This window comes from Ruditapes philippinarum, unplaced genomic scaffold, assembly GCF_026571515.1.
Source record: "Ruditapes philippinarum isolate M1 unplaced genomic scaffold, ASM2657151v2 ctg9932_1_1_1_1, whole genome shotgun sequence".
Lineage (NCBI taxonomy): Eukaryota > Metazoa > Mollusca > Bivalvia > Venerida > Veneridae > Ruditapes > Ruditapes philippinarum.
Window position 1 is genome coordinate 2,052 of NW_026864246.1, and position 18,477 is coordinate 20,528.

The following is an 18,477-nucleotide window of genomic DNA, read 5'->3' on the forward strand; positions in this document are numbered from 1 at the left end:
AGGAGTTACAAAGTCCTACGTAGGAGTTTAAAAGTCCTACGTAGGAGTAAAAAAGTCCTACGTAGCAGGTTAAAAGTCCTACGTAGGAGTTATAAACTCCTAATTAGGCTTTTTTATCTCCTACGTAGGAGTTACAAAGTCCTACGTAGGAGTTTAAAAGTCCTACGTAGGAGTTAAAAAGTCCTACGTAGGAGTTTTTAAAGTCCTACGTAGGAATTATAAACTCCTAATTAGGCTTTTTTATCTCCTACGAGATAATAATACCATCGTATGTTCCCGGCCATTTTCGTCAAATTTTGGATAAGAACCCCGAACAAAATAGTAAGAATACATAAAACGGAAGTAACTTAACATGTAAAGAAAAAATAATTTGATGCTGGTGGTTGTTTCGCTAAAGATATTTCTAAATAATGAGTAAAAGTCCGTAATTAAATTTATAGTTATGAAAGTAGCCTGTCTGCCTGTTGACATGAATTTAGATTTGTTTATAAGAGTACATCACTTCGCATTTCTAAATTGATTATTCGATTGTCAGACATATTTTTATCAAACTTTTGCTGTTACAAGGTAAAAGACGTAAATTACAGTTTGATGTCAGATATATACATTTGTAATACATTTTCAAAGATTAGACACTCAATTTTATTTACATCTAAAACCGCGTGGTAGAACTACTTTTTGACCATGTTTAGTCCGAGGTTATGAAGAATACTAGCCGAGGTGTTCCGATTATGTATGATAATGAGGTGAATTTTAAAGTATATGACCTTCCGAGGTGAAAATTGAGCATAACAAATGAGACAGGTCTTTAGCCGAAATATTAATAGTATTCTTTAGAATGCAATGGAAAATGCCTTGATCATCGTTTGTTTTTTGTTGTTGTTTTTTTTTTGACAGAAAAAATGCTGTTAAAATCCATAACCTGATCAGATGTTTATTTTATGTAACGTTGTTTTTCATTGGTTGGTTAGTATCCTTAGCCCTTAACATGAATACCACATAGAATCGATGTCACGGTAACTATCTGTAGACTGTCCCCTGGCTGAGTATTGACCAATCGCAACACGCTAATTGTTAGTCATATAGTTTTACTGGCACAATTCTATATTGGATAACATGTACCTAAGTGTCTCAGAATAAAAGCTGTGAACGACAAACAAATCTACAATGTCTGTACAGAGCATAAAAACTTTCTTACCAGAGTATTGATAACATTCAGGTATACTTTGGTTTTCCTAATAATTTGGGTACATAATAAAAAGGTTTATTAAAACTGTTCGGAATAATATAGGGTTAACGCACGTTTTTCCTTGTTATAACGTCTGCAGAGTCCCGAGGAACGGTTGGTGCCCGAGCCCGGTAGGGCGAGGGCTCCAACAGTTCTGAGGGACTCTGCAGACTTTATAACACGAAATAAACGTGCGTTGACGCTATTATAGCATAAAATTTTAAAACAGATTCATGATGTTTATTTAATACAAAACACAATTACATTAAATCCTTGTGCTTGGACGGTATTTATCCAATTCTACATATTTAACGTATGCGTTCCGGGGCCAACAACTTGGGAAATTTTCAGAACCAAACGAAACTTTGAATTTTAATTGATTTAACAAAGCGTGACACTAGAGATTTATTATCTCAAGAAAAAACAAACAACGTTACATACATTACTCAACCCAAGACAAAACATGACCCTCAGAAATTCTTAGAAAGATTTCATATTGACGGTAGAAAAAGATTACTGTACTGTAGTAATCTGAATCGGTTTTTTTTCAAGCACACAAGTTTATAAAAAAACAGGCACTAAACATTATTCTCTCAAAGAAATATAAAGAGCATTTATGAACAGAAACATCAATGAAACAACATTTTCTCATATCTATTTTGTGTTATCTTGTTTTGTAAGTTAATCGGGGGGTTAAACTGAATATTTGTTTACATTGACAACTGTCCGTTTCTTAGAAAGGGCGACAACAATGATTAGCAGCGATGTCTAAACGCCGTATTTCCGGCATAGTTACTCGTATTTAATGCGATTTAGACCCTCGAATCAATAATTTCAATGTAACAAGAGCGTATGACTCTTTGGCAAACAGGCAAAATCGTATTTTTTTTGGTTTGTTTACTGGGCCCTGTATGTATTGCGCATAGGTGAAACCGTGCTATAACAAGAGCGCGTGACTATGTTAACACATGGTTTTGGTCCCGTTATAACATGGGCAAAATAGGGAAAAATAGCCGATTTTATGCTATAATACAAGGTAAACATCTGAGCACCCACACCTCAAATCACATTAGATTAATCTTGCCGTTTGTCGCCAGCTGTTTGTTAGTCCAATGTCATCTTTTGAATGTCATATTTGCCTAAATGTATTTCCACGTATCTCAAAATATGCAGTGGGGGTAATAAGAGTTGCTAAATGCATTTCCTCGTTTAGTACAGTTCAACGTCAAAAATATATTGGAATGTCATGTCGTCGTACAATTTAAAAGCAGCAATGCTGAAAATATCTGGGAGAGAATAATATTTAATTCATGTTAGAAATCTTTTTAAATGAGCAATACAATAGATGAGTATACACGGTGTTTAACAGATATGTAGGTATGTGACTTGATCTAGGCCGCCAATAGCAGAAAATGAGTCAATATTAAAAGCATCGTTAGATCATATTCGTAACAAATCGCATACAATTATACTCGTGATCACATGCGTAATAGAATAGGTTACCAATATAAAATTAAATTGAAGAACATAAGTAAAATATTATTGGACTAATGTGTTCGAAACTCAATGCAATGTAATGAATAATTAAACTAACTCAACAATATCCCCATTTACTTTGCGAAGTACATTTCTAAGATAATACATGACTCCAGACTTTGAACTGAAGATAATTTTACATGCGGCTCTGCTTAGAAAAAGAATTATCTAAGCATTTACTGTAAAATGATTTAAACAGAACGCATAATCTTTGCTGAAAAAAAAAATATGTTAAGAATAAACGAAAACCACCAGACATGGTGATAACGAAGATGGCTTATGATAACTTGCCTTTTTATCTTCTCCATAACATAGATTATTATCATTATTCTTCAATAGTAAATACTTGTGCAAACAGACTTTCTTATTCTTTCGGAAACTACGGACATTTACAATGTTTCATCTTAAAATTGATTTGTTCTTAATATATTTAATTATTGTCAATAATTATGCGCGGTCAGCGCCGGAACCGCTTTGTTCTAAGTTCTCGTATGACGAACAGTTGCTTGAGAAAATGGTTCGTGTTGAATTTAATGTAAACAACATGGAGAAAAATATGTTAGAAACTGAGATGAGCATGCGGAAAACGGAGGAAACTATGTAAGAAACGGACAGAAGCATGCGTGAAACACATGGAAATATGATGGATACGGAAAGGAGAATACAAGAAGCACAGCAGAAGATGGCTGAGACACACGCTGAAATAATGACTGCACAGAAAAATATTCAGGAGAACCTGGCCGACATTAATGAAAAAATAAAGCTGCTTGAACAGAAGGACGAGATGTTAGAAGCCAGAAGAGGTAATTACAGTGTAAAAAGTATAATTGTTAAAATAAAAGAAAACATATTAACAAATATGAGAAGTTAACTTATTTCATGATAATTCTAGTTTTAATTCATTTGCTTTAAAGTTTGATATTTTGTTCATAGTTATTATGGTAATTTAGTTTTATTTTGCTAAGACTTATTTGCTTTACTTAATTTTACTTAATATATAAATTTATATTAGTACTTATACTTTTAGAAGTATCAAATGAACTAAAATAACTAAACAGTTAACAGTTTAAAGATGACATGTTCTTCTCATAAAAAGTCTATATATGTTTTTGATATCATTCAACGTAAGGAATGAAGTTATTTTCTATAATAGAGATAATTACCATTTATATAATTATTGGCATTTACATTTATGATAATTATTTCTTTTATTTAGGAAAGGACGTCATAGCATTTCGTGCACACAAAGTCGCAGATAAATCGGTGGCAGATAATCAGGTTTTTGTTTTCACCAAGGTTGTATTAAATGAAGGCAACGGCTATTCTAGTACAAACGGATATTTTACAGCACCTATAAGCGGTATCTACTTCTTCAACAGTCAATTATGTGGAATGGAAAATAGGTATATAGCTTATGCTATTGTTTCTCAAGGTGACACACGTTCAAGTGGATTATTCATGCCATATAAACTTGGAACTTGTACATCATTCAGTGGTGCTGTACGCATGCGTATCGGGGAACGTGCATGGGTGACAATTAACAGTAACGGATCACCTTCATCAGATTTGATCTATGAAGATAGCAGGGAATGGAACTACTTTTCTGGATTCTTAATACGTTAATCCAGCATATAATGTGAATTCCTTTATTTGTAAATATAGGAGATGTTATATATGTATTTTAGTGAAACATTTGTCAATAAATGTTCTCTTTATTGCATTAACAACGCAGACTATGGACAGAGCAGTCAAATATCGCTTGCGAAAAAACAGTTCATTTATCGAGATTGGCAACCATTAAGGTTTCCATTATTCATTAAGGTTTCCATTATTTATCATTTTCATGTTGTCTTGAACTGACAGATGGTTGAGATGGATAACAATGATAGTGTTTGAATGATATATATTCTTATTTTAAGATAACATAGTATATTCAAATAGTATGTATAAATGGGATATTGTGCTATTATATAATACGGACAAACGTTAAGAAGTAAATAAATGCTTATCAATGTTAAAGCATGTGATAATCGAGAGTTACTTTCTCATTTATTTGGCAAATAGTTCATTAATAAGGTTTAAAGTATTGTTTTTTGTTTTGTATTTTGTAATGGATAATACACAACATGCACACAAACATAGATTTGTCCAATCTATAGTAAACATTTTATGTTACTTTCACCACTATTTTAGTAACTCTGCAATCTAACTTAGTATGCAAAATGCAGTCACGATTTGTATGCTAATACTATGTTTCAATATTTAATGTGAACTTAATGACTGCTAGGATGAAAAGAAAGAGTAATTATTATTAGCTGCAGATTAAACATAAATCAATAATTGTTTTTAATTCAGAAAAACAACATTCGAAAGCTATGCTAAGCCTATATTTTGTGTGTAGTTGATCAAATTTTTCTTTTCAACTTCTCAAAATATTTTTTAAATTGCACACGCAGTAGATAAATTAGATTAGGCCTTATAAGAAATATGAATTATAGTTTCCACCTTTAATTGAAATATCTTAAAGGGTATAAAACTATATGTAATTATATGTTTTTATAACATCTATACAAGTTAAAATTATATTGCCTCCATAGTCTTATGGCGATTATCGAAAGAGCTATAACATAGAATGCCTTGTATTTATTACACATGCATTTAATCACAAACAGTATAAAATGTTCTGGAACAATTATTATGCTGCTATTCTAAGTATGGTTTCAACCGTTTAGCAATGACTTGGTGCATGTGCCATTTGATCTTAACGTAGTATATTTTTTATCATACATGTGTTTAAGAACAACAGGCAGCAGATATATGGCTTCATATATTTTAATGAGGATGTCGCAAAGATTTGTAGCGTTTTGAAATTAAGTGATATAAAAATTGTAAATGTACCAATTGGTGAATGTGTGATTAAATTAATGATTAGAACATGTGTTTACTTGAAACTGAAAATATGTATATGAAGGATCACAAGGAAACCCAGAAGGCTTATTTAAGTACTGTTAATTGAATTTTGTCAAAGGTATACTTTTTAAACGACAAATTATTATCGTCAGCTGACTTGAAGGTCCAAAGTCTTTATATAAAATGTATTCTTTATTTTAGAAAAAAAATCCGATATGTCCTTAAAAAACTTCACGAAGGTCCAAAAGCCTAAAACTGCTGTAAATAAAACAACTGGAGCACTTAAAACAGAGAGATATGCAAAAGATATTTAAGAAATATACTCAACAAATACTGTTGGTCTTTCACATTACAATGATGTGTCCTCGATATTTTCGTTGTAGAGCCCTCGACCAAAACAAAGTTGAAAAAAGTCAACACAGATTCTTAAAAAATCCGTTTTAAGCTTCTTTTTCAAAAATTGAAGAAAGCTTTTTGTCCCCTATAACATCTTTTCATTTCTCGATAGGCTTCGAGAAGTTAGCTATAAGAACTGACATCGTGCATCGAAATCAATTTCTAGATAGCTTTCAAGTTTGACCTGGCTCGGAGATCGTTTTTTATAATGAAAAGTAACCAATATCCAACTTTCCTTGAATTTCAAGTTAGTTCTGAGATCAGTAATAATTTCTAAGAAGACGAATATCGAGCTTACATAAAACTCTGTTTTTTTTTCCAAGAAGCGATAATGAGATTGCCAGAATTTTTTTTTCAAATATTAACTTGTGTGTTTTCACTAACGATGAGACACATTGATTTCTATACCTTTAAGTAAACGTTTGCCCACATCGTGGTAAGGCTCTTGTTGGCGGGGGTATGACTTGTTTTAACAATAAAAACGAATTTTAGGTTCTATGTTTACTAAAACACTTATTCATCAAATTTTGATAGTTCATATTTTTAAACTAGTTGATTCCCCACTTTTGTAACATATCAGATAATAAGAAAAAAATGGTAATATTTAATATTTTATTGAGATTAAAGGCCTATTATGTATCAGAAATCATTTTTCTTTTATTTCCTAAAAGGAAGACACAGTCAAAATTTTTGTTTCTTTGTTTTTGTATTTTTCATTCATTATTATGTAAATGTCCCATGGCAGTCACATGAATAAATGTCTCTCCTTGTAAAGAATAAAATGGTTGTTTCGTAACTTGATCCACGTGGGTCAGGCTAGAGTGTTAAGATTTCAAAATAGTTGTCAAATTGAACTCTAGAAACATTAAAGAACATGTCAAATGAACGACTAAGACTAGTTTTAAACATACAGGCCCAGTTGTTCAAAACTTTTGTTAAATATTTAACAATGACATCATAGTTAAATTAACAACAAATTGTTAAATTCTGTGTTAATTTTGTTGTTAAGCAATTCTGTTGTTCAGACATTGTTAACGTTAAAGTTCTGTTAAATTAACAAAGTGTTGTTAATTTTTTTGTTAAATATCTTTGTTAAAAAAATCAGTTGTTCAGAAAAAAATAGCGTTATCTTTTTGTTAAAACATCGGCTTTAACAAAGATTTAACAAGAAAATTTATTCACCTCCATAGGTGAATTAATTTTATTGTTAGTGGTACAGAAAGTTGCTTGTTCCCTAATTTTACCCCTGTCAACTCCAAAACAGTCACTTTTAACGCCATTGGGACATCATTCTCAACTATAAAAAGATTCTAAACAATTTACACAGGAATTTAAGAAAGTCCCATTTACTATTAATAGCCTCAATGTGGTATAAAAACAAATTAATTTTCATAAAAAGTCTGAATCTGTTCAGGTGTCATACTGATAAACAAGTTTTAAAGTAATATAATCAGTGTTTAGATCATCTTTTAAATTCAGCATAAACAAACATGAATTTATTCCTGCCTGTGATTTAATTGACTTTCTTGAACTTCACTTAACAAATGTAGTTACCTCATTCTACCTTATTTTGGATCATTAGAGTAACAAGCTGACAAAATATTGTACTGCTAGTGTAAAACTTTAATAAACTATCTTATCTTATCTTATCTTATATAGGATTGATTACCAAAATCTGACACCACTGGTTCAATACTGCTTTGTTCAAAAAACCCTCTTCTTGGTTGGTTAACTATTGCCAGTTTTTTGTTTGTTTTGTCAGTTTAAATCTTCACTTTGAATATCTTATTAAAATCATTCAATAACAATAATAAAGATCAACAAGGCAAAGGCAATGTTCACAGGACCATTGTCTCATATGTTTATTTGTATGTTTTTTGTCTGATGTCAGTTTTGTGCCAAATAATAAATTGTCAAATGTGGTATTACAGTGTGATAATTGGTAGTTACCATATATATGTAGTTATTAACTGCCATGATCATCTGGAAACCAGAAATATGTTTGTAATGCAATGGTTCAATACTTATAAACTAACTGGATTTACACTGAGACAATGCTCACATTCTAAGTTACTTTAAAAAGAGTATTGTAGTATGTTTACAATACTGTTATCTTATACTGTTGTTTTGGGTATATTATTATGACAGAATATTATCATATAATTTAGATAGTATATGATATAGTTTCCTTAATTCATATTGTGATTCATACATTAATATTTTATACATAAAAGGACAAATCTTGAGTACTGAATACCATACAGTTGCCCTTTCTAAATTCTATAGAACAACAACTGATCATATCAGTAATGTTGAAAAGTGTTTATTAATAACTTCCTATTATTTTTACAATAGTCTGTCTCATCAACTTTAAACATTATTTTCATTTTTTACCAAATGTGAGAGTTGATTAAGTCATCTATATAAATGTTATGTAAACCATGGATTCAAATATGAAGTAATATAAAGCTCCAAGATTCACCATTTCAATATTTTCAATAAGGCCAAAATGAATACAAATATGTCTCTCCATTCCAACTCAAATAAAATAGGGTTTGGCATTTATGTAGGAAACTTCTTCTAATTTTCTTTTTTATATGAGTGCATTAAAAGCAAGTTTTATTTTCAAATTTAAAGACATTGGACTTTAATTGTACATTATTCAATGATATTAATGTTGACAGTAACAGGTCATCATGTATTATGTGTAAACAGTGGAGTATTTGATAATTTTGAGATCTTATTTGTACATATCATAATTTTGAGAATAATATTTTGGAAAAGAGGCAAATTCACTTTGTATTGTAGGTGGGAAGAGAAAACAAAACACATTTTTAATTTATGCAAGTCAGTAGTGATTCTTATAAAATATTAAAACTATAGTGCTGGTTTGGGTCAAAATCTCTATCATATAAATACATGTAAATGATGTCCAACTTAAGTTTTTAAAAGTTTCATCTACATAATTGTAAAATAACCATGCAAGCCTGTCAAACAATAAGAACATCTTTAGGAAGGAACTTAACAGTTAAGATCTCAATACTTGTGTGTGGTAAAATTGAGCACTGCATTATATAGATAATTATATAGATAATTGAATTATAATTGTATAAACTGGCTTACATATTGCTGAAATTTTGAGAGTAAATGTGTGTATTTTGAACCTAATGCTATGTTATTCTTGCTTTCACTTTATCCTAGCTGTGCATTAATTATAGTATACTGCAATTTATACTATTTGTTAAATATACTTCATATCATTATTGTTTGATAAATATACAAAAACACTTAACATTTTCTTCTTCAGACATCTTAAGACATGTATCTATTGAAATGAGGAAATAAGATAGCCTATTGATATTTGCATGCACAAACCAGTCAAACTCAAATATACAAATTGGTTGTTAATACAATGTCAATTAATAACTTCATTAATAAGATAAGAAAATGTTAAGTTGAAGGTGTCTTTTGATTTAAAACAAGATGTACCATCACTCATGAGCTTTGGTAATTTTGTGAACAAGCTTTTATTTAATTCTGTTAAAAAGGGCATTTTTCAGTTAAAATCCATGTCACGGTTATGGGTCTTTGTAAGGAATTTTAATTTCAAGACATGAATGAAGTTTTGTTTCATTAAATACACAATTTTAACCATACATTGTTGTAAGTTGAAAATGTTCATAAATAAGTCAAAATCCATGCAATGATTGTGGACCTTAATTAGTGAACTTCATGTATAATCCTTAAGACAAAAAAAGTTCACAAACTTTCAACAAAGGGCCATTATTTAGTAAAATCGATGATAAAATTATAAGCCTAGTCTTTGACAGTGACCTCCACACATGCTTATAACATAAGCATATGGAAGTAAAAACAATAGGGTAGTCTGACCCGTAATTGAATCATCATTTACCACAATGCAACAGCTAAAAATAAAAATTGCTTCTAGTGTAAGTTGTTTACTGTCAACAGCTACAATTATACGTGTTTAAAAGTGTTTAAAAATGGAATTGATCATTCAGACTTGGCTAACATGTTTCCTAACACCCAGTTTTGATATTTCACAAATGGATTTAACAAACATTATGAGATAAACACTGATAAAGATGCAAAAAGGAGGAAAATATACATGTGGGAAAAGGTTGTAGTGTAAACGCGGGAACATTTTAAAAAGATGAATGGCAAGCACTGTTTGTTTTATATGCAGGCTGGCTGGTTAATATTTATCAGACCAGAATGCATATTTAATGTATGGTACATTGTCAAATGCTTCACAAGATACTTGGAATTAGGATCAAATTAGGATCAAGTCTGGTGGAGTCTGCTCTACATGTAATATGCACAGAAATCACAAAGTAACTGGGATATATACAGTACTGGCATTACACAAAGAATATGAAGGTAAAATAACTTTAAATATGTTTTCCTATGTATAAACTGTACAGTATAAAATAAATCACTCTCAAGTGTGTCAAGGTAGCTATTCATAGTTTCATGTAGATATGACATACTGGGGTTCTTGTTACAGTATGTTCATGACCAAACAGCCAAAAAAAACTTATCATCTTACATGAGTTTTCATTTTTTATTACTCTATGACTCAGCTGTATTTTGCAGACAATGTACATCAGCTGATTTTCTAAGTATTTCTTATTGAAGTGGACAGTTATCGGCCATTTTGTTTTTTGTGGAGGAAAGAAACATACTGCATTGTGGGATTAATTTTTCTTGTTAATTAGTTAACAAAATGTTAAGCACTTTAACGCCTTGTTAACTAACAAAAAAATTAACACAGCTCTGAACAACTCAATTTTTGGCATTTCGTTAGCTAACGAAAATATTAAAATTTAACAACTGTTTAGTTAATTTGTTGTTAAAGTTAACAAAAGTTTTGAACAACTGGGCCACAGTATCTGTTATTGTAACTTACATAGTGTGTTCACACATGACGTGTTTTAAAACTACTCGGTGATTCTGTTGTCGTCGTTCAACATATATAGATATATTTACACTTAAGGCTTTCCGACTCTAATAATCTTCGTCTTATTACGCCTTATTTCGTACATTGTCGGGATTCCGCGCTTTGCCGAGTACCGGCGTAAACTAGATATAACCGGTCCCGGCTCCGCTGTATGAAAGACGTAAATATCGGGAACCAGGCGGTAGCCTCGTTTTCAAAAGTAGAATGGCTGCGCCCGTGAGAGATAAGTACGGACGATTTTTTAAGTTAAAACGGGGTGTTTGTGAAAAATTACGGACTAATAGAAATATTATAGAAGACCACAACTACGTCGTGGGTAATCCGAACACTTCGGGTGACATTAATATTCCAGGAATACCGGAACAAAGGAAAACAAACAAATTTTTCAACAACAAGTGGAGGGAAGGTAGACGTGTGGTTGAATTTGGTGTTTTATTGGATAATCTAAAAGTCTGTAAAGAATGTGGGTTAGGGCCTGTGCCTCTTACTGCATATAATGTTATCGGTGAGCAGAAGAAAGGACTGTCAGGGTTTTTGTACGTGATATGTCAAAATGTGGACTGTGCAGCTGTGAACCGTGTGACATACGGGAAAACACACCGAAACAAACAAAAAGGCATGCCATGTTTTGCTGCAAATACTAAACTTGGGACAGGTATGCTTATTTTTGTGATACATGCATTCATTTTATTGAAATGAATATGGAATGAAATTTATTATGAAAAATTAGAGAGATTGACTATGCCTATTAAACTTAAAGATTGACTATGCATTGAAATAATATTGGATTGTTATAATTTGAGTTAAATTAATAAGTGCAGAAGATGTGATATACTTATTCATTATCCCGCATGTACATACTCAATCAAACAGAGTCTGCAATTCTTATGTTATTTTGTTGTGATTAATGCTTCCGAGGGATCACTTTGTTTCCAGAGTTTTGTACTTCACAACTGCTGTGTGGCAGCCGTAAAAAGTTGCCATGTACTTCACTTCAGTGTTGCTATATTTTCCTGTCCTTCGGGATCATTGATGCCAACACTGTAATGTGTTGCTCAAGCCGGTGCTAGGGGTCGTGAGGGATGTTGCACTTATTCAGTACCCCTCATGTACAGACTCAATCAAACCGAGTCTGCAATTCTTATGTTATTTTGTTGTGATTAATGCTTCCGGGGGATCACTTTGTTTCCAGAGTTTTGTACATGTTTATTACTTTTTTTTTACATGTCTTTATCATTCTATGTCATGTGAATAAGAGTTAGTCATGTTCACAATTAATTATGACGCGTCACCACAGCATAAAGTAGCTACATTTGTATTTGTTATGTGTGCATATTATTGCTGTTGCATGAGCATAATTATGCATATATTAATCATCACACATCTTAGGTGCACATTGGTATAATAATGTATTACCAGTCTTGAAATACAAATATTTAATTGCACAAATTTTATTAAGAAGACTTGATACAAATCCATGTATAATAAAAATTGTTCTTTATTTACAGCAATGATAGACAGTATTGGGGGCCCAGATCGTGTTAACAACATTTTCGCCACAATAAACATCCCAACTATAAGTCACTCCAACTTAAAGGTATGAACTCATATTATTTTTGTAAATTAGTCATAATTCATTTATTGAAATGTACAAACTGTATTTTGAAGCATTACACAAAACATTTTTTTATACATGTTGTACTCAAAACAAAACTTTCCCTGATGCATTTTGTAACTAAGTGAAGTCTAGTTTTGCACCTAATAGGTGCTCCAGTGATCACTCTTATTCACATTTTTTAACTAAGCGGTGAAAAATCCAGTGACCACTCATTCCAAATTATTTATTACTTTACAGAAGATGGAAACTCGGGCTGGAGAAACAGTACAGAAGATTTCTGTTAAGTCATCAGCGGCAGCTGCCAAAATGGCCTTCAAGCAGGAAATGGAGTAAGTTTTATTCTGATAAAAAGTAATTTAAATAATTTTAATAATATAATTTTGTTTTTTTATTAAACTAATATTAATTACTATTATAGCTGTCTAACGGTCAATAAAAAAATTCACATGTCAATTAAATACCGTCAGTAGTTTGTTAATGTCTGTCAGTCATTGTTCATGACTAATCATAAAAATTCCATTTCATTAACTATCATGTATTTGTATGTTTAGTGAGGTTTCACAAAAAGAGACTGATGAGGCAAAGCAGTCTATAGACAGTCTAATTGAAGACCTTGGAATTGGAGCAATGCCAGATGCATCCCCTCATACAAAGTAAGGAAACATATTTATACCATACTTTTTAATCATGTTAGGTTTCTCTTTATAAAGTCCCAGTCTGTATAATTTTAGCAAGCATAAAGAATTGACATACCGGCAGTGCATTTTCTTTTATGCATGTCCTGTTACAATGCAGTCAACATAATTTGTGGTAGTGGTATAAAAAACTTAATTGATTACTGTAGAAGCAGAGAGTTCGGGTGACAGGGTGCAACTTAACGAATTTCTTAGTTCACTGTTTTATAGACTTTATTTTCCAACATTGGTAAATTCAGTATCGCATTATTTCCAGGGAGGTGCTGCGACAGTCCTGTGCCAGTGCCGAGGCTGACAAAGGTGATGGTAATTGGAGTGATTTAGGCGACACACCCATCAATCAGGAACGAGTTACCAGGTATTTTTTAGATTACTGAAGCATTGGTTTACTAAGAAGTTTTGTAAAGTATGGTATCTCTTACATGTATAATAAACTGCAAATGGCATTACATTTAACTTTTATAGCACTTTACAACTTATTCGCACACAATTTAAAATTAGATTGAATGGTTCCCATTTTAACAAAAGTTGCACACAGTTTTAATGCTGCATTATATTTAACCTGACTTCAGAAATGGAGAAATTTTTATACATTTATTAAAGGGACTTCACTTAGATTTAAAAGCCTAAAAACATTACAGTTGAATTTCTTACATAGATGAGCTGGGGCACTTTAAACAGAAATATATGCAAAGATAGTTAAGAAATATACTATGAAATAAATTGAAAATCGTATTTTAATGATTTTCTCAGCCCGATTGAGTGAAAAGCGTTTTACCGCTTTTCATTTTGGGTAATTTTTTTCAATCTGAAATTTTGCACAAAAATTAGTGGTCTAAACCTACATCAAATCGTAGATTTATCTGGAAAAAATATTTTCAGTCCCATCATGTCAAAATACCTCAGTGGAGTCCCTTTAATTTGTGAATAATTATATTGATTTTTATTTCCAGAAGACAAAATTCCCAACCTGACGGCTGTAGAAAGATCTCTTGTGAAAGAGCCAAAATTCGCCTTCAAGACAAATTTCAGTGTAGGACCAGACTTGGAATGTCCTGTTCAGTTGACACCGCCTGGCAAAAACGTGGATTTGATAGTTTAACCTGTAAGCTTTGTAATGAAATTTCTGCCTTTTTTGTTTAGCCCATAGATAGGAAATATTGAGTTTGTTTGGGTCAAAACGTTGTTATTGGTTGACTGATTTCACTTTTAATTTATATTGTTAAAAAGAAATTTATCTTATTGTACAAAACTTTAGAACTCTGCATGAAATGGTGGCAGCTAGTATTAATAAATATAAATAAAGTTTTCATTTTCTTTCAGCACACACATTCTTCATGTCAAAGTCAAAGTATGGGAAGAAGGTTCTTAAGTCAATTGTATCACACAGGGTTTGTGGAACGTGTAACTGGTGGGCACGCAACCGTAAGGGTCAAGCAGTCAGACCTCACCTGTGTGTTAGAAACCATCGTGGGAGTGCCAAACTGATGGAAAGTGTCAGTGGGGAGAAAGGAGTGCAGGAACTGAAGGATGAAGGAACTCCGATAGAATATGTTGAAGGAGATGGTGACAATACACTCATAGCTAGAGTGAAAAACAATCTAAATATACATCTAAAAAAGAGATTTGACAAAAATGTTGGAAAACATCTCTTCAGTCTTCATCACTCTAAAAATGTGAAAATCAGTAAAATTACTATCCTCCATCTTCAAAAGTGTTTAAAATATGCTTTTGCAAAAAATGCTGGTGATAAGGATGCTCTGAGAGAAAACTTGAATGCTTTAGTTCCGCATCAATTTGTGATCACAGTATGTGCCATCCTAGATTCTGTGGGTATAAGCGTTCACCCAGAAGACAGGAAGAGTTATGTCCACAGAAGTCTGCCTTACAAGGCTCCATTGAAGGACGAACAACTTCGGGCAGCCTTGGAGGGGATTTTTTAAAAACCTCTTGCCGATAATGCAGAGCAATATGCGGATCTTGGCTCATCACAAGCTGTGAACATGCCAACAAGGGAAAGTTTCAATAAGAGCGCCTAAGAGCTTCCATTATGGGAACACTCAAGTCTCTTGACTATAGGGTCCACGCTACAGCAGCTTGCATCAATGAAGGAAGACATTACATCGCAGAGGTAATTCAAATAAATGTGTTCTGGTTATTGTGCGTAAATGCACATTTATGAAAAAATTATTTCAAGTTTGCATGTTTATTATTTTTCTTGTTTGCTGATGTAGTGCACCTGAGTTTTTAATCACATACAATATACAAAGCTACACAAAGAATGACCATTGGGCCGAAAATGGAAATACAAATGCTTGCCTATCTGCTATTTTTTATCTGTTTTGGCTGAATTAAATTCTTTGAACACTCATATAGATCTGTCCTGAACTTTTCAGTATTCTAAGTAATCAAAACAATATATCTCAGGTGTGCAAAATGTTGTTTGTTTTTTTTGTTACTGGTGTTTGAGTTTTATGTTCTGTTCTTTTTTACAGTTGTCTCAAGTTACAGTTACACGTTCCAGATCTACATGCATTCTGGTCTCAATTTGGACAAAGGATAAGAAAGGTACAACTGATTAAAATTAAAAATTATTTATTTAATACTTTAGACAAAGATAAGAAATTTTGGCTGCTATAACACTCATTTATGGGGTATTTTAAGAGAAAAGTACATTATTTATAAAAAGAAAAATTAAAAAAAATATTGTTCTGTTGTTATATAACTCTTATTATTTCATACTTATTAGACAATAGAGCAAGATAAGGTAATCTGTACTATGTTTTTTCCATAATTGCAGGCAAATGTAGATGCTGGCTTGTCCCCTGGGGTCCACACACTCAAGCATGCTGAAAAGTGCCAGAAAAATCGTGAGCGTGTCCAGGCCAAAATGGAACTTCCCTCAACGAAAAGACGCCGTTTGGAGTTGAAGAAAGAGCGGGCGGTGAACCAGGGTGCCCAGGAGGTGTTGGAAGGAGTCTCTTATCAGTCTGGTTAGTAAAATTTGTGTTCTGGCAGCTGTATCTATATAATATTTTACTAATATAGTATAATAATATATACCATATAGATTTGATCAAGGATGAAAAATAATGTTTATGTTTGCAAGTTTCATTAATTTAAAACTTGAATACATTATGACAAATTGTCCGGTAAGACCAGACAAAAATGTTTATCATTTGTGTGATTGATTTTTAGGAATTGGCCATGAGACCAATGCAGATATAGAGGCTATTCCAGCCCCAATACCCAAAGGAGACTTCAAACCTATTCAGCTCACAAACCCGACATTGGTGACGTTTGATCTGGAGACGACAGACCTTAGTAAGAAATAGTTTATGATAATGCAAATGTAAAAGTTTACTACTCTAAAGTGTAAATGAAATAGTTAACTACTCTAGCTTTTATTGGCGGCAACTTAGATGCAGAGTTTTGTTATGTATTTAGTGCTAAGGTGCACAGTTTTGTTATGTATTTAGTGCTAACTAGTACTAGCAACTCTTCTAAAACACACATATTGCAATATATTTATTGTCAGTAAATGATATTCACCGAAATGAAACCAAATGATTTTTTTTACAGTTCGTGGACATTGCCTGCCACAGATAACGCAGATAGCAGCGTCAGATTTGGCTGGAACCCGTACATTTTCTCAGTATGTTCTACCGACAGAACCCATATCTGCTGGGGCTAGGCAAGTCACTGGCCTCTCAGTTGATGGCGACCGTCTATTACATCTTGGACAACCGGTAGAAGCAACAGATATAAAGTCGGCCCTACAACTATTTACTGCCTGGGTGAAGAAAATTCCAAACTGTGTTCTAGTTGCACACAATGGTAAAAAATTCGATTTTCCGGTAATTGTAATTGCATTGAACTGTGCAGGTGTATATGATATGTTTGTTGACGGAACAAAAGCACTGGTTGATTCTCTTTCACTTTTCCGGAAGGTGATTCCAGGAAGGAAGTCATACAAGCAGGAAGACCTGGTACATGACATTTTGAACACCTCATATGGGGCACATGATGCTGCAGAAGACGTGCATGCTTTGGGCAGTCTTATTTCCCATTTGGACGTTGACAACAAGACAGTATTGACTCAAAGTTTTAGTGTAAGTGCAGTTTGTAAGAACATGTTGTTCAACAAGGAGAAAGCCAAAAATCTTCCATCGTTGTCAGTGCTTCTATACAAATCCATATGCAAAGCACCTACGGCTGAAAATATAGCAGGGTCTGGTTTGAGTTTGAACTTGCAACATCTTGAAGCTATATACAAGCGTGATGGAGAGGATGGCCTTACAAATACTTTCATAATGAAAAACAGTGAGGGCCAACCGCGTGTTACGGCAGCGAAACGGATTTTAGATTCTGTGATCCCTAAACTAGTAGAGTTTTTCAAAGAAAAGAAACTTTAATTTTGGTGAATGTGAAAATAGTTTAACAACATTGTTCAGTTTTGTTATAAATGGAATGTAACTGTTTAGGTTTTTTTTAATTGATTGTAACACAATAACTTTCCATTTTTCTTGTAAGAAATAACATGTACACTTGCATCCTGTATATGTAGTCTTGTAAAAAAACAATTTCAATTTAAGAATTATGTTCAAACATTTATCATATGTAATGATAAAACACTTATAAGTGTTATGGAACTGAGAAAAGTACCTTGTATTTGCAAAAGCATTCACAAATTATTAGTGTTTGATAATATTATAAAATATCTATTGATTGGATAATTATAAGTGATCGGGCATTGGTCTAAATTTGAAATAGTCTTCAAAAACAGAGATAATCTGTGTTTATTCGACTTTTTGCTCATGTAAATTATAAATTTTGTCATAAAGTTTATAAGAAAGAGTTATTGGATTGATTAAGACAATTAACTGAAACTTCTTGTGACATAAAAATTTGAAGTTTTTTAGCCTTGGCCAGTAGAATGTAGTTGATATCGAAATCATAAAAAGGCACATTTTCTTCAAATTTCATATTTTTTTGTTTTTAATTTACTTCTTTAATCATAGTTATCTTGTCTGGCATATGCTATCTTCATTTTAAGGTTACTTTGCCTAAAATAATAATATTGAGAAATTTAACAAACTTTAATTAGTTGGAT

The 18,477-nt window shown here is 32.3% G+C and overlaps 2 protein-coding genes across 2 annotated transcripts; both read left to right on the forward strand.

Moving 5' to 3' along the window:
• The first annotated feature begins 3,044 nt into the window (after window positions 1-3,044).
• LOC132724961 (complement C1q tumor necrosis factor-related protein 2-like) lies at window positions 3,045-4,553 on the forward strand. Its single transcript, XM_060709944.1, has 2 exons — window positions 3,045-3,567; window positions 3,981-4,553. Exons 1-2 carry the CDS (start codon window positions 3,384-3,386, stop codon window positions 4,385-4,387), a joined length of 591 nt encoding a protein of 196 aa, XP_060565927.1. The 5' UTR covers window positions 3,045-3,383; the 3' UTR covers window positions 4,388-4,553.
• Window positions 4,554-11,077: 6,524 nt separating this feature from the next.
• On the forward strand, window positions 11,078-17,779 carry LOC132724962 (uncharacterized). Its single transcript, XM_060709945.1, is given in 14 exon segments — window positions 11,078-11,706; window positions 12,560-12,648; window positions 12,907-12,998; window positions 13,221-13,322; window positions 13,621-13,722; window positions 14,318-14,469; window positions 14,688-15,197; window positions 15,379-15,425; window positions 15,427-15,495; window positions 15,860-15,932; window positions 16,114-16,121; window positions 16,165-16,357; window positions 16,563-16,688; window positions 16,947-17,779. Coding segments are annotated over 14 exon segments (2,847 nt in total). The 5' UTR covers window positions 11,078-11,255.
• Window positions 17,780-18,477: the final 698 nt, after the last annotated feature.